Here is a 21,105-nt window from a genome sequence, read left to right as displayed (position 1 = left end):
CTAACATTAACTCTAACATTAACTCTAACACTAACTCTAACATTAACTCTAACATTAACTCTAACACTAACTCTAACTCTAACATTAACTCTAACACTAACTCTAACTCTAACATTAACTCTAACACTAACTCTAACTCTAACATTAACTCTAACACTAACTCTAACATTAACATTAACTCTAACACTAACTCTAACATTAACTCTAACACTAACTCTAACTCTAACATTAACTCTAACACTAACTCTAACATTAACTCTAACTCTAACATTAACTCTAACACTAACTCTAACATTAACTCTAACACTAACTCTAACATTAACTCTAACATTAACAATAACTCTAACAATAACTCTAACACTAACTCTAACTCTAACATTAACTCTAACATTAACTCTAACACTAACTCTAACATTAACGCTAACTCTAACATTAACTCTAACACTAACTCTAACATTAACTCTAACATTAACTCTAACACTAACTCTAACATTAACTCTAACATTAACTCTAACACTAACTCTAACACTAACTCTAACACTAACTCTAACATTAACTCTAACACTAACTCTAACATTAACTCTAACACTAACTCTAACATTAACTCTAACACTAACTCTAACACTAACTCTAACACTAACTCTAACATTAACTCTAACACTAACTCTAACATTAACTCTAACACTAACTCTAACATTAACTCTAACATTAACTCTAACTCTAACATTAACTCTAACACTAACTCTAACTTTAACTCTAACACTAACTCTAACATTAACTCTAACATTAACTCTAACACTAACTCTAACTCTAACATTAACTCTAACACTAACTCTAACTCTAACATTAACTCTAACACTAACTCTAACATTAACATTAACTCTAACATTAACTCTAACACTAACTCTAACATTAACTCTAACACTAACTCTAACTCTAACATTAACTCTAACACTAACTCTAACATTAACTCTAACTCTAACATTAACTCTAACACTAACTCTAACATTAACTCTAACACTAACTCTAACATTAACTCTAACATTAACAATAACTCTAACAATAACTCTAACACTAACTCTAACTAACATTAACTCTAACATTAACTCTAACACTAACTCTAACATTAACGCTAACTCTAACATTAACTCTAACACTAACTCTAACATTAACTCTAACACTAACTCTAACATTAACTCTAACATTAACATTAACTCTAACATTAACTCTAACACTAACTCTAACATTAACTCTAACACTAACTCTAACTCTAACATTAACTCTAACACTAACTCTAACATTAACTCTAACTCTAACATTAACTCTAACACTAACTCTAACATTAACTCTAACACTAACTCTAACATTAACTCTAACATTAACAATAACTCTAACAATAACTCTAACACTAACTCTAACTCTAACATTAACTCTAACATTAACTCTAACACTAACTCTAACATTAACGCTAACTCTAACATTAACTCTAACACTAACTCTAACATTAACTCTAACACTAACTCTAACATTAACTCTAACATTAACTCTAACACTAACTCTAACATTAACTCTAACATTAACTCTAACTCTAACACTAACTCTAACACTAACTCTAACACTAACTCTAACATTAACTCTAACACTAACTCTAACATTAACTCTAACACTAACTCTAACATTAACTCTAACACTAACTCTAACACTAACTCTAACACTAACTCTAACATTAACTCTAACACTAACTCTAACATTAACTCTAACACTAACTCTAACATTAACTCTAACATTAACTCTAACTCTAACATTAACTCTAACACTAACTCTAACTTTAACTCTAACACTAACTCTAACATTAACTCTAACATTAACTCTAACACTAACTCTAACTCTAACATTAACTCTAACACTAACTCTAACTCTAACATTAACTCTAACACTAACTCTAACATTAACATTAACTCTAACATTAACTCTAACACTAACTCTAACATTAACTCTAACACTAACTCTAACTCTAACATTAACTCTAACACTAACTCTAACATTAACTCTAACTCTAACATTAACTCTAACACTAACTCTAACATTAACTCTAACACTAACTCTAACATTAACTCTAACATTAACAATAACTCTAACAATAACTCTAACACTAACTCTAACTCTAACATTAACTCTAACATTAACTCTAACACTAACTCTAACATTAACGCTAACTCTAACATTAACTCTAACACTAACTCTAACATTAACTCTAACACTAACTCTAACATTAACTCTAACATTAACTCTAACACTAACTCTAACATTAACTCTAACATTAACTCTAAATCTAACACTAACTCTAACACTAACTCTAACACTAACTCTAACATTAACTCTAACACTAACTCTAACTTTAACTCTAACACTAACTCTAACATTAACTCTAACATTAACTCTAACACTAACTCTAACTCTAACATTAACTCTAACACTAACTCTAACTCTAACATTAACTCTAACACTAACTCTAACATTAACATTAACTCTAACATTAACTCTAACACTAACTCTAACATTAACTCTAACACTAACTCTAACTCTAACATTAACTCTAACACTAACTCTAACATTAACTCTAACTCTAACATTAACTCTAACACTAACTCTAACATTAACTCTAACACTAACTCTAACATTAACTCTAACATTAACAATAACTCTAACAATAACTCTAACACTAACTCTAACATTAACTCTAACACTAACTCTAACACTAACTCTAACACTAACTCTAACATTAACTCTAACACTAACTCTAACATTAACTCTAACACTAACTCTAACATTAACTCTAACATTAACTCTAACTCTAACATTAACTCTAACACTAACTCTAACTTTAACTCTAACACTAACTCTAACATTAACTCTAACATTAACTCTAACACTAACTCTAACACCAACTCCAACCCAAACTCTAAAGGCTAGCGCACATCACACTGAACGTGGATCTAGCATTCACCAGCCAATCTTTCACCCTCGGTTCTACTTGTAAAATCGGTTCGCAAATTACGTTGAGGTGCTAAGTACTCTCGGCCAGCAAACGCTACTGGTGTGTCTGAGCCCTTACATTATATCTAACACCAACTCCAACCCTAACCCCTCCTGATCTCCTCTTACCAGACTGGTCCTCTGTGGTGTCAGCCTCGTGGATCTGGTTGTCGAACCACATGTGGGCCACGGTCATCCTGTTCTGGGTCAGCGTGCCAGTCTTGTCGGAGCAGATGGTGGAGGTGGAGCCTAGGGTCTCCACAGCTTCCAGATTCTTGACCAGGCAGTTCTTCTTAGCCATACGCTTGGCAGTCAGAGTCAGACACACCTACAGCACAGAGACAGGGGAAAGACAGGGGTTATCTAGGAGCCAGAATGAAGGACGAACAAACTAGAAAGGGTACCTATTCTGGAGAAAATGAGTGCGCTTGCTTCAGCTGTCTAGTCGGTCTAGAGATCTATAATGTATTTCTGTAGAGCTATCATTGGTCTGGATCTAGTCTCAATCAACGTCTTATTATATTGATTGTGTAGTTAGCTGTCTAGTTGGTCAAAATCTACAGTCTAGTTGATCTAGAATGAATCTCATTCACAGTATGCAAATGTGACATTTCAGTCCTTTATTTTTTTATATATTTGCAAAACATTCTAAAAACCTGTTTTTGCTTTGTCATTGTGGGGTATTGTGTGTAGATTGATGAGGGGAAAAAATATTTAATCCATTTTAGAATAAGGCTGTAACGTAACAAAATGTGGAAAAAGGAAAGGGGTCTGAATACTTTCTGAATGCACTGTATGTAATAAATGATATTTAGCAGATGCTTTTATCCAAAGCGACTTACAGCCATGAGTGCATAGATTTTACGTACGGCTGTCCCCGGGAATCGAACCCACTGTCCTTGCGTTGCAAGCATCATGCTCTACCAACTAAACTGAGGAGGACCACTAGAATCTGATGTCTAGAGGTCAGGTATGAGGTTCAGTAGAGTTTCAGAGAGAAACAGCAATAGAGAGGAAGGGTCAGATGGAGAGGGGACCAGGGTCACTCACAGTGACAGTAGCCAGCAAGCCCTCGGGGACATTGGCCACAATGATGCCGATGAGGAAGATGACGGCCTCCAGCCAGGTGTACCCCAGGCAGACGGCCAGGATGAAGAAGGTGATGCCCAGGAACACGGCCACGCCTGTGATCAGGTGGATGAAGTGCTCGATCTCCTTGGCGATGGGGGTCTTGCCCGACTCCAGACCGGAGGTGAGAGTGGCGATACGGCCCATGACGGTACGGTCGCCGGTGCACACCACAATGCCACGCGCCGTACCTGACAGAGAGAGAGAGGGAGGGAGAGAGGGGGGGATATAAATATTAATTCAGGAAAAGAGAGGTTGAAATGAGAGAAGAGAAGTCAAGGTGGGAACTCTTGTATGCTTATGTGGGTAACTTCTGTGTCAACAGCAGCTCTATGGTATAATATTACGTTTGAATCAGCTTAGTTGAACCAGTCAAAAGCTTAGCAAGCCTTAGTGCTGCTGGGGTGCAGCATCCAATACTGCAGTAGGACCCTGTTGACTGAATTTGGTAGGTCGAGTCTGACACGCAGGAGTAGAGAAAAGAGGATAGGAGAATTGTCAGGGACAGAACAGGTGATGTGTCTGTCTGTTTGTCTGTGAGTTAGCAGTTTCTACGGTTACCTTCAACGCAGTTGGTAGAGAAGAAAGCGACGTTGCGGGTCTCCAGGGGGTTGTCATGGGTACAGTCAGGTGACCTGCTCTGGGGTTCTGATTCGCCAGTCAGGGAGGAGTTATCTACCTATAGGAGAAGGACAAAACCCAGAAGGACAAAAAATGTGATGTAAAATGTGTAGCCGTGTGAGTGTGTGTTATATGAACTATGTGTGTGTGTGTGTATGGTACCTTGCAGCCGTGAGCAGAGACGACTCTGAGGTCGGCGGGGATCCTGTCTCCTCCCTTCACCTCCACCAGGTCTCCTGCCACCACCTCCTCAGCGTTGATCGTCATCTTCTCGCCCTCACGGATCACCAGCGCTTGCTACAGGGAGAACACAGAGGGAGGGTTAGATAGTCCATACACGCATTCATTTATTCACACACACACACACACACACACACACACACACACACACACACACACACACACACACACACACACACACACACACACACACACACACACACACACACACACACACACACACACACACACACACACACACACACACACACACACACGTGTTTACCTGGGGCACCATGTTCTTGAAGGACTCCATGATTTTGGAGCTCTTGGCCTCCTGGAAGTAGGAGAAACAGCCGGTGACCACGACGACAACAGAGAGCACGATACCCAGGTACAACTGAGGAGAGAGAGAGAGACAGGGAATCCCATTGTTACACTGGGTACACTGCAGGTCAATGCATAGCAGGAGTATTTAGCTTCAAACTGAACACAGACCACCGTGGTAATAGTCACTAGACTAGATGATCATGCAAAAACAGAAAAAAGACAAAGTACATTAGCCATTTGGGTGTATGTTAGAATTAAGGCTTGGGGCTGGCGCTGCTGGCAGTGTGTGTGAGGTTTGGTCAACTTAGGTATGTGTGATTCAGCTGTGTGTGGCTCTAACGGTTCCTTATTCTGTGGCTGTGTTTACGTTTAGTGTTTGGGTGCATGTGTGTGTGCGTGGGTGTGCTTGTGTGTGACTCACGTTGTCTCCTGCCGGCTCGTCCTCGGTGGCGGCCTGGATGGCGTAGGCCAGGAAACAAAGGATGGCGCCGGTCCACAGCAGGATGGAGAAGCCACCGAATAGCTGGCGACAGAACTTGATCCACTCGGGGGTGGTCGGGGGAGGGGTGAGGCAATTGGGACCGTCCCTGATCAGAAACTCAGCCGCCTTGGCGTTGGTCAGACCCTGGGTGGGGAGAGAGTGGGGTGGGTTAAACCTAGAACTGAATGTGTTGAAATAAGGGGTAACACCATAAAAATCCTATTAAATCTAATATGTAATTTTAAGCCTGCAGGTATAATGCTTTATGACTACGTATAAGCATGTCTGAGTCTTTACAATATTATAATGAGGCTTAAAATGTGTTATGTCTTTTACGTAGAACGTTTTCAACTGACTCACAAAGGCTGTAACTTAGTAAGGATCATTATAAGATTAGAATTGAGACTTTATAAGGGGGCTTGAGATGTCTTAGAATGCATTAAAACGTTGCTCAAACTGATCCCCTCAAATACACCGACCCGTGTGGCATGAGTGAATGTAAAATAGTAAAATAGCACCATCTAGTGGCCTAGTAGCAGCTCTGTTAGTGACACAGCAGGACTCGGCGACGACTCTAGTATCTCTGTGGTACAACATAGATAGACCTCTATGATACAGTGCAGTAGGAGGAGTCACCTGGACAATGTCGGTGTTGAACTTCCTGCAACACTCCTCTATGGACATCTTGTGTTCCGTCTGAAAGGTAGAGAGGGGGGGGGGGGGGGGAGAGAGAGAGACAGATAAAGAGGGAGACAGGGAGAGAGAAAGCATAGGGAGAGAGAGAGAGAGAGAGAGAGAGAGAGAGAGAGAGAGAGAGAGAGAGAGAGACAGATAAAGAGGGAGACAGAGAGAGAGAAAGCATAGGGAGGAAGAGAGAGAGAGCGAGAGAGAGAGCGAGAGAGAGAGCGAGAGAGAGCGAGAGAGAGAGAGAGAGAGAGAGAGAGAGAGAGAGCGAGAGAGAGAGTGTGTATATAGGTGTATTTGTGTGGGAGAGAGACACAGAGAAACATTGAGAATATGCCACAAACATCACAACAATGAATTTAAAACAAACTAGGAGAATTTGGACTTAATTATTATCATTCACTTTAAGGTCTTTCTCCAAACTATTTAGAGAGTGTGCGTTCCAGTTACACATTGATTCTTGGGGGGTACCCTGAAATGATTAGATATTCATACTCTAACTTATGGAGAGGCATTATGTTAGTATTTCAATAATAGTTATGGGGGTGCCCAGCACACCCCTTGAGCAGGGCAGAGTGTGTGCGCCACTGTGTGCCAGTCACTTACAATCGGTACTTCTTTCTTGAGTTCATCCATATCCTTCCCCTTCTTGCTCTTCTTGCTGGGAGAAGATTTGCCATCTTTATCCTGCGTGGTAGCAACGCGGTAACTGTCCGACCGCCCATACTGGGCGGGGGGGGACAGTAAGAGAGGGGGGAAGGGATTAGGGGGGGGGGATACTTTCATTATTATTTAAATAGAAACATGGTTAAAGCACCAGACACAACAGACGGGGAGAGGGACTTCATTCTTTTTCTCTGATACCCATTTGATCTTCACAGAGATCACAGACAGAAGGATCAAACAGCCATCTGGTTTTACTGCAGTGTCTGTCTCCTCTCGGAACCCGCTATCACAGTTTGTATCCACTGGCCACCTGCTTCATTTGTCATTTATGTGAACTGTCACCAGAGACTACTGTATGTTCTCCACACACACACACACACACACACGCACGCACGCACGCACGCACGCACGCACGCACGCACGCACGCACGCACGCACGCACACACACACTAGCTGGTGGGGCACAGAGGCCCTGAAAGAGAAACAGACACAGTGCATTATCTCAGTCCTCAAAACCTCTCTAATTATTATTTTATTGAACTAGGCAAATCCGATAAGAACAAATTCTTATTTACAATGACGGCCCACACCGGCCAAACGCGGATGACGCTGGGCCAATTGTACGCCGCTCTATGGGACTCCCAATCACAGCCGGTTGTGATACAGCCTGGAATCGAACCAGAGTGTCTGTGGTGACGCCTCTAGCACTGAGATGCAGTGCCTTAGACCGCTGCGCCACTCGGGAGCCCCTAGATTAAATTCATATCAATTGAATTAGATTGGATACATCAATGTGACTGTGATGTGTTGAATATGTTTTGCAGACGCACGCACACACACGCGCACGCACGCACGCACACACACACACACACACACACACACACACACACACACACACACACACACACACACACACACACACACACACACACACACACACACACACACACACACACACACACACACACACACACACACACACACACACACACACAGATGTCTCTCTTCTAGGGAGCTCAAAGTATTGCATTAGCTCAATTTCCGATTTACACTAACTGGTGCTCAAATCAAATCAATACAGAAGCCCCTGACCAGAGTCCCTCAGTTGACAGAATGAGAGAGAGAGATAGACAAAATGGCTTCCAGGAGGGTTCTATGGGACCTAGTGGAAAAGCCGCTCATTGACACAGCAAACTCATCAAGGAAACTGACCTTGCTGCAGGATCAATAAAATCAGTGATGTAATAAAGGACCAGAAGGGTTAAAGGGACCACAGAGTCCAAAAGGTTACCTGTCTGTATCTTACCACACCCCTCACCAAGAACATGCAACTCACACTTTATCATCAATTCTGATGATATGGTCACTTTTGTTTGTTGTAGCATCATCAAGGGACTGTATGGTGTAGTGTTCAACAAAACAAAGGGAAGCCCCCTGGTGGCTAATGTCAAGATGACATGCTCTAACAAGCTTGGTCTACAGCAAAAAAATTATTTAACTAGGCAACTCAGTTAATTAAGAGCAAATTCTTATCTACAATGACGACGCACACTAACGGCCTAAGGACGACACTGGGCCAATTGTGCACCACCCTATGGGACTCCCAATCACGGCCGGAAGTGACGCAGCCTGGATTCGAACCAGGGACTGCAGTGACGCCTCATTTTTATTTATTTTTTTATTTTATTTTACCGTTATTTTACCAGGTAAGTTGACTGAGAACACGTTCTCATTTGCAGCAACGACCTGGGGAATAGTTACAGGGGAGAGGAGGGGGATGAATGAGCCAATTGTAAACTGGGGATTATTAGGTGACCGTGATGGTTGAGGGCCAGATTGGGAATTTAGCCAGGACACCAGTTCCTTAGACCACTGCAACACTTTCCACTCGCCAAACACTGCTTTGGTTTGACTGGGTTTTAACTGTGTTACTGCTTGGTTGGAACAAAAGCCTGCACCTACACTGGCCCCCTTTGGATATGATTGTCCCCACCCTGTTAATTTATTCTGAATAATAAAGGGTAAATACACATTCAAGTCAAGTTTTTATTTTTGCCCTGGTCCATCACAAACCAAATAAATAGCCTATTTTCCGAGCTAAACACATATTAGCTAGGCTCCCACACCCTGATAAACACACTTGACGGACTAAGTACAATGACATGAATGGGTGAGTAAACTTGCCACTGAAAGTCCCAGTGCTTAATGCGAGTTCAGTTGAGACATTTCAGATGTCTTGAATCTTCCACTTGTAAAAGAGACCAGTCTTAAGCGGTTCATTGTGGTCAGAAAGGTTTGAGGAGGATTTATAGTGAGCACTGCAGCTCTCCACTCTGCCCCTGATTTACAGAAGTAATACTGGAAGACACTAGAGTCTCCCTTGAACACAAACTAACCCTGAAAAGATTGGTTCAAACATTCGGCCAAACACAACTCCCCACAAAACAACACACAATTTGACTACAAAATGTACAAAATCAATCTTCCCACGTGCGCATGTGGATGTCATTATCCAAGAATGTGAGTGAACTCTCGCTGCAACAAGACCAGACAGGCCTAGCGAGCCGAATGCAGAACAAAGGAGGGACTGATAGAAGACTACTGCTACTCATGCCCTTTGAGATTGGCCTGCCTGTGTGTGTGTGTGTGTGTGTGTGTGTGTGTGTGTGTGTGTGTGTGTGTGTGTGTGTGTGTGTGTGTGTGTGTGTGTGTGTGTGTGTGTGTGTGTGTGTGTGTGTGTGTGTGTGTGTGTGTGTGTGTGTGTGTGTGTGCGGACTTCAATATAACATGCACATTAAATACTCTGGTTGGCATCGATAAGCATCTTCTGCCAAACAGTGTAGGGGTAGATGTTATAGATAAGCTACCAGGTCTGGGTTAGGCACACACAGGGGTGGAGTTTCTAGCTAGGCAGGCTTTTCAATGGCTAACACTGAGTGGGCCATAGAAACACATTTACAGTACATTGTTAGGTCCGACAGCACACCTGCTCATCACACACACACTTACACAATCTAGTGCTAATACAAACACTGGAAGAGCGGAGGCAGGTGAAACAGGCATTGCAAGAGAGGGATGGACAGAGAGAGATTAATGAAAAAAAGAGAAAGACCGTGATGGGGGGCAGATGGAAAGAGAGATAGCAATGGGAGGTGAGAGAGAGGGAGAGAAGAGCTCTTCTCTCACACCACTAATTAGATATTGACCACTATTTTTTGCCTGTTGACTCAGGCTGTGTATACCAGTGAGTGACAGCGTGACTGGGATCCCACTCTAACAGATTGTTCTATAACACTGTAAAACAAACAACCCCACCTGCAGGGTCGCGACCTTACAACCTGCGGACCCAGAGAGTGGGTGTTGGCCCCTTACCGTGTGTGTGTGTGTGGTGGGGGTGTTAACATGCGTGCAGGCACGTGTGTGTGGGCTAATGCCACTCAATCTTTCATGACACACATGGGACAACCCAAGCTGCTCCTTTTACCCACAAGATTTCTTCATTGCAGTTAAGAGGTCACAACTATCGCCTAGGTTACAAGGCAAAACATTTAGAGAGCGTGGTTTTGTTCCTCATTGTTCAATACAACATGGTATACGTCATCTGTCTGTCTATCTATTTATCTGTCTGTCTGTCTGTCTGTCTGCTTGCCTGTCTGTTTCTACCATTTGTTGTTGAGAAATGTAACGCAATGACGTTGTTGCAGAGACGAAACAGAGACCGCAGGCTGAAATTACAACCACTGGCTCTCACACAGACAGACAAAAGAAAGACAGACGGACCTACTGACAGACACAGACCGGAGGAACTGGAGTCGGTGACTTACAAACAGATCGGCACCACAGTATAGAGTACCACATCTCCTCCGCACATTCTAATCTTTTCAAGTAGAAGACTGTCTGGAACAAGGAAGACAGGCACATTCACTTTGGAGCAGAAAGCTAAAGCTACTAGCGTGCTAATCTAGCGTGCTAATCTAGCGTGCTAATCTAGCGTGCTAATCTAGCGTGCTCATAGTAGAACATCATTGGGTGTGTGTACACCGCGTTTGAAAACAAAACGAGCATGAGTTCATCAGGTTCTACTGATGTCATGCTGCTGTGGTTTGTCTGGTTCTAATGTTCTGTTCTGGTCACATTACCAGGGAAGTTGGCATGGCGACCGAGGCTTAGTGGTGGGCGGTGGCCTAGTACTGTAGGATCCCCTGATCTGATCGCTCAGTAATAATTGATGTCTAGGTAACTGGACATTCTAGGAAATAGCCAACACTTACTGTGTGTGTGTGTGTGTGTGTGTGTGTGTGTGTGGTGCGTGTGTGTACCTTTATAAGAAAGAAAGAGATACTTCTTTATATGCGCAAGCTATAAGCCTGCCAACAGCTAGGCAGTGGTGAGTCATTGTCGAGGTGGCTGCAGTCTGTCTGTGCAGCGAGAACACGCACTGCGGCAGACAGAGAGAGCGAGCGAGAGGGGAGGCGGGGGGGAGCAGAAAATAATAGGAACAGTGAAGGGAAAGGGTATGAGAAGAGGGCGAGAAGGGAAAAATAGGAGACTAGGAGAGATATTAGAACAGACAATGGCCTATATGTCATGGTTTCTCTGACTCATTCGTTCTGAAGTGAACACGGGGCATGTTTCATATGTTGAACACTTCCACCCTTTAGTGAACCCCAGTAGCCAATACCATCCCTCAGCAGCATGTCAGTGTGTCTGTCTAGGGCACACAGGATTGGGCATGCCCCCTAACGGTGATGGAACTGCGTGGGCATGAGGTGTGGCATACAAGCCTCTCCTACTGGTACGCACCAGAGGTGAGGGGTTTCACAAGAGGCGGGAAGAAGTTGCTGCGTTTGGGTTTCCGTTTTAGGGAACCTACAAAGGGGAAATGGTAACTATTGCAGGAAAACAGTTTGACTGTGTGAAAAGCTTGCATTGACTAAGATGTTAGATGGCTCCATACTACACACTTCCTGAAAGAAGTGATATCAACATCATTACCATGACTGGTTCCCAAATGACACCCTATTCCCTATATAGTTTGATTATCTCTTGTAAGCCTATCAGGCCAGCCTGTGACACTACTAGTTGATAGGCTGCTGTGAAGGGATCCTAGCCATTGGGGAAGGTTTGGGGGCGGAGGGTAGTGATGATGACAGTTAAATGTCGATTCCGTCCTGCTGTGCTCTGTGGCAAGCTTGTGTGTGGGGGTGGGGGTGCGTCAGAGAAGGCTGGTGTGAGGAGCTACAGGAGGACGGGCTCATTGTAATGGCTGGATTGGAATTAATGGAACGGAGTCAAACGTGTGATTTGTTTGATACCGTTCCATTCAATCCATTACAATGAGTCCGTCCTCCTATAGCTCCTACCACCAGCCTCCTCTGGTGTATGTGTGTCTGTGCGTGTGTTGTTCGCGTGTGCTTGCCTGTTCGTATGCGTGCCTGTGCTTATTTGCATCTTTGTCTATGCCAGTGTTCTTCAAAGTTGGGGTCGCGACCCTTAGTGGTGTCGCGGGGGAACTGTAGTGGGATCGCCAAAATTATTATTGTTATTATAATTTTTTTTATATAATTAATTGGAACAAAAAATTAAGAGTACAGTGTATTATATGGGACAATATACAAATGTTCTTGAGAAAGATCATTTGAAAAATAAAATTTAATTGAGTAAATCTATTTCTTGGTTTTGTTAAGAGATGAAAACGCACTGAATTAAATGTGATTTGTTGATGTAAAAATCGAAATTTACAGATTTTAAACGTTGTGTTATTAGATTTGCGATGGGGTGGGGTCAAAACAAATTCTTGGGAGAAAAAAATGGCACCCCCAGAAATTCTGTCGGAAAAAAATGTGATCCCTGCTGAAAGAGTTTGAATATGACTGCTTTAGGCCTTTGTGTGAACTGTAGACTATATGGGAGTGTGCACAACAACATAAACTGCATTGTTGGTTAAGAGCTTGTAAGTAAGCATTTCACTGTGAGGTCTACTACACCTGTTGTATTCGGCGCACGTGACAAATCCAATTTGATTTGATAGGGACATTTGGTTCCAACAGCCCTTGGGTATAAGGCTAGGTAGCCACAGGGGGCATGGCCTAGGGGTAGGGGGGCTGGTCTGGGTAGGTGGCTGGGCCTGGGGGCTCATGCTAGGAGGATTAGCTAGACTGATTGCTCTTATCTTGATTAGCCTACTATATTGTACACCAAATACAGTAACTGTCCCAAGCTGACTTCCAGTAGAGAGTTTCTTCTCCATATTAAAGAGTGATAATGAAATGGGGAAATCACTGCATTCAGACCTCCAGGAAAAATCAAATCAAATCTAATTGTATTGGTCACATACACATATTTAACAAATGTTATTGCGGGTGCAGAGAAATGCTTGTGCTCCTAGCTCCAACAGTGCAGTAGTATCTAACAATTCACAACAATACACACTAATCTAAAAGTAAAAGAATGGAATTAAGAAATATATACATATTAGATGGAGCAATGTCGGAGTGGCTTTGACTAGAATACAGTAGAATAGAATACAGTATGTACATATGAGACGAGTAAAGCAGTATGTAAACATTATTTAAACATGATTGAAGTAACTAGTGTTCCATTATTAAAGTGGCCAGTGATTCCAAGTCTATGTATGTAGGGCAGCAGCCTCTAAGGTGCATGTCTAAAAATGGTTTCATATCAAGACACGTCTTGGTTGTAAAATATTTGGTGTTGCTTTTTGTCACAATGACAGTTACTTTAATTTCTGGATTCTCAACTTCTTCTCAAATGGTGATTTTCTTCATTTAATAACTATATAAACAATGGTGGAAGACAACCCAATTGGAATGTCGTGAAGTAAAAGTAAAGTTGTCAAAAATAGAAATATATAAACGCAACATGTAATGTGTTGGTCCCATGTTTCACGAGCTGAAATAAAAGATCCCAGAAATGTTCCATACGCAGAAAAAGCTTATTTCTGTCAACTTTTGTGCACAAATTTGTTTACATCCCTGTTAGTGAGCATTTCTCCTTTGCCAAGATAATCCATCCACCTGACAGCTGTGGCATATCAAGAAGCTGATTAAACGGCATGATCATTACTCAGGTGCACCTTGTGACCACTCTAAAATGTGCAGTTTTGTCACACAACACAATGCCACAGATGTCTCAAGTTTTGAGGGAGTGTGCAATTGGCATGCTGACTGCAGGAATGTCCACCAGAGCTGTTGCCAGAGAATTTAATGTTCATTTCTCTACCATTAGCCAATGTTGTTTTAGAAAATGTGTGTAATCACGCCAGCCTAGGACCTCTACATCTGGCTTCTTCACCTGCGGGATCATCTGAGACCTGCCACCCGGACAGATGATGAAACTGAAGAGTATCTGTCTATAATAAAGCCCTTTTGTAATTAAAAACTCATTCTGATTGGCTGGGCCTGGCTCACTATGGGGTGGGCTGGCACCCAAGTGGGTGGGCCTATGCCCTCCCAGGCCCACCCATGGCGGCGCCCCTGCCAGTTATGTGAAATCCATAGATTAGGGCCTAATTTATTTATTTCACTTGACTGATTTCCTTATATGAACTGTCACTCATTAAAATCATTGAAATCATTCAAATTGTTGCATGTTGCGTTTATATTTTTGTTCAGTATAGTAAAATACAGATACCCCAAAAAACGACTTAAGTAGTACTTTAAAGTATTTTTACTTAAGTACTTTACACCACTGTAAATAAATGAAGTTATATTAAATTCAATTAAATTGTTTTGATGTTCAGATGTATGGAATTCCAGCCAGACCCTGAGGTCATGACCTCTGCTTATAGCAGAAATGATACACTGTGTATCTATTTGCATAGATACATCTATGCATAGATGCATCTATTTGAGCACACACATCAAACGTCCTGTATCCTAATTTAGCTCTCGTTGACAAATAATTTGTGTTCCCTTCAAAAAAAAAAAAAAAACCAAAACAAAATCCCATCTTATGGCATTACCCCTCCTGTCCTACCCTCATCCCTTCATCCTTCCCCCATGGCCATCTGTCCAGCCCCTGATCTGTTCATCCTGGCAGGCAGCTGTGCTCCAGTTTAGAGTCTGCATGTGTCCTTGTCTCTTGTCTAGCCCATTGTGAGTGCATGTCAGAGTTTTCTTTAGGAAAATGTGACGCGGGACATAGACTGTTTCCTATATGCACTTGAATGACGAATGGGAAGCGCGCTTCAATTACCAGTTGAGAAGTAAAAATAGTAGTTATTTTTAATCGTGGTCATCAAAACTGTTTTTAACACGCAATTGCATTTAGAATTGTTAAGCAATGATCGGGCTCATAAAAGCACATGTATCACTCCAGCAGCAACGAATGAGCTGTTTGAGAATCTATAGCAGCAGATAAACGACTAACGGAAATACACACGCGCCAATTTAAATTCCACAAAATTATGCAAATTAACCTATAGACCAGTAAGCATGACGGGTATCGATGAATAGGCTAAAAAGCATTATCGGCCAAAAGTCGGCTATTACCAGCTAACGGAAACCCTGGTATATATGTGTGTGGATGTGTGTGTGTGTGTGTGTGCTCCTCAGTGAGAATAGTGTTGTCTAGATTGGTATCGTAAATCTGAGTGTTTAGTGGCCCTTGTGGGGACAACGGTAGATTCTCTGTCTTTCTCCTATGAGGGGTTTCCTATGAGGATATTCTGTGTGAATGCAGATGATTTCGGTGACAGAGAATACATAGCAACTCCTGCTCTGTGTACTGTCGTGTCTTATAAAGTCTTCTGGCCTCTGAAGTACTGTGCTACCTGTGACACGGGTCTGAGAAAGGAAACGTCATTTGGGCAGAATGGAGATAAATAAATACATTTAAGCTTTTCTGTATATTTTCAACTGAGACCAATTCAATTTACTGAATTAATGAAAGGGGGAAGAAAACATACGCACGCACACGCACACGCACACACACACAAACACAAACACAAACACACACACAAACAAGCTAGGAGTACACTCTGAATTAGTAATGACTGTGTTGGCAGGGAACCCAACTCTCCTCTGTCTCTCACTCTAAAAAAACCCACTTAACATTTCCCGAACATTGCAGCAACGTTAAGCAACCATGCTGCCCTATCTTGCATTACAATCGATCAAATGTTTAATGTCATGTGACTAACTCATGACCTTAGTACGGAATCCAATCTGCTTTGAAGGGTAAGGGAGTCATCAAAACTCAAATAAAACCATAATGCAACATTTCCCAAGAAGTCCCCAAATACTTACATAATACCCTATTACCCTACCGTATTACCCTACCCTTAAAGTAGGTCATTCTAGCTAAGCTAGAAGACAGACATTCAAACCATGTCCTTCCAAATGACTCTTTAAGGACAGAACCCTGATGAATATCCCACTAGTATATTGATTATTGACTATCAGTAGGATGCCAGGGCGGCTCGGTGGACATACAGTGCACTGCGCAAACCCTCCAGACTCAGCAGCAGGACACGAATGACTGCAGATGCAGTGAGGAGGGGAGTGAGCTAGCACTCTGCACCAAACTCTGGGCTGGGCCACAGCTATATCTTAGGGAAAAAAAGGGGCTATCTAGAACCTAAAGGGGTTCTTTGGCTGTCCCCATAGGAGAATCTTTTGAAGAACCCTTTTTGGTTCCAGGTAGAACCCTTTTGGGTTCCATGTAGTACCCTTTCCACAGAGGGTTCTACACGGAACTCAAAACGGTTCTACCTGAAACCAAAAAGGGTTCTACATGGAAACAAAATGGGTTCTCCTATGGGGACTGTAGAATAACCCTTTTGGAATCTTTTTTTTCTAAGAGTGTACCTTGTCCCATCATGACCAAGCAAGCCTTACCTAAATACCTACACCCTTACCCTTTCCTATACCCGTCCTGTACACACCTGGCCAGTCTGAGGAGATCGCCAAGCGTACAGCTCTCTACCTCTGTGCCACTGCAATGATTTATCCCCACACCACCTACACCAATATGCCCTTCCTTAATACTGTATATCCCTTCCAGTTCTTCCCTTCAATGAGAGAGGTGATGGGGGATATTAAGGGGAGCAACCCTATGCTCCTCAGTCCCTGTCCAGTGAACTCTCCCTGATATCCCCCATCACCTCTCTCTGTACCCCATATGGATGAATACCTATACCTCCCCCCTGTCCTGTCATCCCATCTGCCTCCTGTCACTGTGGTAACCAATCCCCAAGAGCAGAGGCAAGCAGGGGAAACAGGAGCCATGGCAATGTGAGCTCAGGTCATTCTCCCGCAACAGGATACAGCTCTCCCCCTCTCTCTCTACACCTACAGATCAGTCACAACTCATCTAGCCCCTTTTCTTCGCCCTGCACCCACCCACCCTCCATCCTTCACCTCCTTTTCTCTCTTGCTCACATGTCTGAAGGTGAAATGTGTGCAACCATCTTCACTTGCTCTCCTGTCCTCTCCCATTTCTCTTTCTCACTCCCTCTCTCCCCCCCCCCTCTCTCTCAGCATCATTAGGTTACCCCATCCCTGACTGCACCAGAGCAACTATACACACATCTGCAACCTCAATTGCTCACAACTGGTGTGTCAAATTAAATAGGCTGTCTGTCTTCAGTGCCCCTGACACTTCGCCTCAGTGTTTGCTTGCTAAAGCATCCATTTCTGCGTAACTCGCCGAGTCTGCCAATCACCGCGTTTTAAAAGGAATTTCCACTCAACAGGCACCGCCCCCATTTTGACGCCGCAGCCCGGCGGCCTTGGGGACGGACAGTTGGCAGTGTCATGGCATAGCGCGTCAAGCGCCAGATCGACTTCGCAGAATGTCTTGTATGTTGTCAAAGAATCACAGGGGTGAGATGGGTTAAGGTAAAGGACATATGCCTTCCAATGATATAAAAATGTAATTATTATCAGAGGTCACACACATATTTTATTTGCGCGCCGGATGAGGACCCCCGCCCCCTGTCTCATTCACACATAGATCAGACAGTGGAGCCTAACTTTGCCACGGAAGTGGTTCGTGCGCAAGCACTTCTTTCTCTCCATCCCATTTGACGCAGTGCTTGCTGCTACAGATGATTCTCGCATCCTCGTGAATAGCCTATCACCAACGACTGCTTCATTTCTCGCCGCTTCACACCAGACTTCGACCGGGAGAAATGCCTCCAAGGCCCACCCAGGTCATAGATGGAGATAGCTGATATCATTCGTGCCTGCTCTGTCGGTGTCTCTTCAATAACGTTCGGTAACCGTGGGCGATCCAGCTTCATCAGCCACTGGGATTTTGTGGCATCGTGTCATCAAATTATTTCAACCCCTAGAACCGAGTCGGGGATTAAATCGTAAACTCTCATACAATCAAGATAAATGATGAGACAGAAATTGCGCAACAGTCCATACCGATAGTCGCAGCATCACCTCGAAATGTTCCTTCAGAACTATTCATAGTCAAATTATTATTGGCTTTACAAAACAGTGAAAATATTGGTGTTATTATGAACAATCAATATTTTTATTGAGACGTGATGTTTTTCAAAAATATCAGCCAGGGCCGGGCCGCATCCCCCATTTGACGCAGTGAGGGATTCAGAACTTCGTGTGCATTCTATTCACTTACAAATCCACAGCCCCAAATGTATCATCACCCAGCATGCACAGGACATCTTTTTAATCTATCGTGTGTTTTCACTGTCAACGATTATCGAGTCCCTGTTGTCACAAATTAAAGGGGAAATAAGCTGGTGAAGCGCGTATTCCTGGTAACCGCATTATGACGCATGGGTCACCGAAGCTGCAGTGCACTCAGGCATTGCATACCATACCGACATACGCAATCTCCTCAGTAGCCGGGTAGACTAGGGTAGGTTTTTCCAGGTAACTACTTCTTCATCAAATGCTGCGAAGAAGAAGTTACATGCGCTATCGAAGATTTAAAGCAGTAGACAATTGGGTCGCGATGATGCGAGGATAATTTACATGGGCAATAGGGTGAAGGGGGTACTGTAATCATGCACCCATTCGAATACACAGCCACGTATTCTAAAATCATCAAATACAGGCTAATAATAACGGAGGTGATTAACAGAACATTGTGTCTCATTTGAAATCCCTCAGTGACATGCCAAGTGAAGCCTATACGCAGTGGTCTCTCGCTAACTCAATCTCTCTCTCTCCCCCTCTCTCTATCTCTCCCTCTCTCACGAGAGCCGGCTGTCAGAATAAACCGATTACCATGGCAAGGTTATAGACAAAGTGTCACGATATGCCTAATATAGCCCATAGTCTATATTAATGCATATGGCAAAACCCTGAATTAGACAATTCAATCATATTTTATCACTAACTTGTTCGTTCCATATCGTATGAGAAACAAAAGAAACAGCAGCAAATTACAGTAAATTATTCCATCAGCAGATTCTAACCAATTCATTGTCAAATTGAAACCTTACAACTGCAGTAGAAATTACAGAGAGCTGTTTTGTGCCTGCTCTAGCCTACTCGTCACGTCAATTTGTCGCAGTCTATGAGACCGTAGACTACATAGCCTAAAAAAAATCCGCATTGGAGTCAATGTCACTCAAATATTTCCAGAGGAGAAAAAGCATGACACTGCAGTATGGTGCCCTTCCCCGTCAGCATCTGGGGTTTTAAACAGTTTTCAAGGCATTTTATAACTTTCATGCATCATAAGGCAGTTATAAAGTTGGTAGACGCCGGGCTTACCCCCATGTTGGCGCAGTCAGGCTTCTCTCCTCAGGTGATGCAAAGCTTGAGACGTGTCAGCCCCTCAGGTGGAATTATATCAAAATGGTATTGCCTTTTAAAAACGTAAGAAAGATTTGTATTCAGTTATTCAGGTAAAAAGGAAAGGAAGCGACAAAGACGTCAGTCAAGCAAATTTCTATAAAACAAATGGGTTAAATTATTAAATAAACTGATTGTCTCTAACCTCCAAAAGGTTACAGTCTTTTCCCTCTCCACCTAAACGTCTTTCAAGTGAAATGTAGCGGTCTCAAGCAGAGCATCACGCGAGGATGCGGGTCCTTCTCTTGCTCTCTGATAGTTGCGGTAAAAGACCGGTGAAACTCAGAAGCCGCACTGCTCGGTTTTTTTTAGGTTTTGATCTCCCTCCGCGGCTCTGTTGGCTGCCGCAGTACTCCCTTCTCTACACACTACCACTCCGCTTATGGAAGAAGCGCCGGTGGGTGTGAGCGATCGCAGCGCCCCATTGTAGCAAAGCTGATAAACCATGGACCTGGTAAACCCGCCCAAGGACCACTGAATTGACCAATAGGAATTACGAGCAACTATTTGATGACAGGAAATCTAGCCAATCATCACAAGTACGTAACACTGGCCAATAGAAGACCTAATCAGCCCCTCCTTCTTTACTGCAGAATTCCAAGGCCGTTAGCAATCAGCATCCTGAGAGCCCCTAGGCCGAAATTTTGTGTAAATGGACATACAAGGTTAGATACTATTGTCGTGGTTGTCTTGTATTCATGTAACTTATTTATGTTTTATAAATTTATGGTATTGTGTGCTGTATTGCATGTGATAATCACCAGTGTCTTTCTGGTCGTGTTGGTCACTGTGCACTTCAATGCCTCCCCTAGGCCTGCAATTACATAGCAGACGATGGAGAGAATAGGCTACATTGATAGAATATAATAGATCTAGGTCCAACAATTATGGTTCTTATTGGACAGTAGACTAGAATATCAATCAATCAATCAAATGTATTTACAAAGCCCTTTTTACATCAGCAAATGTCACAAAGGGCTTATACAGAAACCCAGCCTAAAACCCCGAAGAGCAAGCAATGTAGATGTAGATGCACGGTGGCTAGGAAAAACACCCTAGAAAGGCAGGAAACAAGGAAGAAACCTAGAGAGGAACCAGACCAGTCCTCTTCTCGCTGTGCCGGGTAGCATAGAATAGAAT

At 42.9% G+C, this 21,105-nt stretch overlaps 1 protein-coding gene across 2 annotated transcripts in view; it reads right to left on the bottom strand.

Moving 5' to 3' along the window:
- Positions 1-20,378, bottom strand: part of LOC139573910 (sodium/potassium-transporting ATPase subunit alpha-3-like) — a 29,808-nt gene extending 9,430 nt beyond the window's left edge. Inside the window, exons 1-10 of one of the 2 annotated variants that reach the window (XM_071397880.1) lie at positions 20,111-20,378; positions 19,885-19,978; positions 7,106-7,186; positions 6,452-6,511; positions 5,756-5,959; positions 5,291-5,404; positions 4,948-5,082; positions 4,726-4,843; positions 4,087-4,355; positions 3,166-3,364 (exon numbers count right to left, since the gene is read on the bottom strand). In XM_071397880.1, coding sequence (XP_071253981.1) covers positions 3,166-3,364; positions 4,087-4,355; positions 4,726-4,843; positions 4,948-5,082; positions 5,291-5,404; positions 5,756-5,959; positions 6,452-6,511; positions 7,106-7,186; positions 19,885-19,890 — 1,186 coding nt within the window. In that variant the 5' untranslated portion in view covers positions 19,891-19,978; positions 20,111-20,378. Of the gene's footprint in view, positions 1-3,165; positions 3,365-4,086; positions 4,356-4,725; positions 4,844-4,947; positions 5,083-5,290; positions 5,405-5,755; positions 5,960-6,451; positions 6,512-7,105; positions 7,226-19,884; positions 19,979-20,110 lie in introns of both variants that reach the window. The other variant, XM_071397879.1, reaches the window with a different exon arrangement.
- Between the last annotated feature and the right edge of the window lie 727 nt (positions 20,379-21,105).

The sequence above is a fragment of the Salvelinus alpinus genome, chromosome 4 (genome assembly GCF_045679555.1).
Source record: "Salvelinus alpinus chromosome 4, SLU_Salpinus.1, whole genome shotgun sequence".
Lineage (NCBI taxonomy): Eukaryota > Metazoa > Chordata > Actinopteri > Salmoniformes > Salmonidae > Salvelinus > Salvelinus alpinus.
The sequence above is the reverse complement of the archived record's forward strand: the minus strand, read 5'-3'. Positions and strand labels throughout refer to the sequence as shown.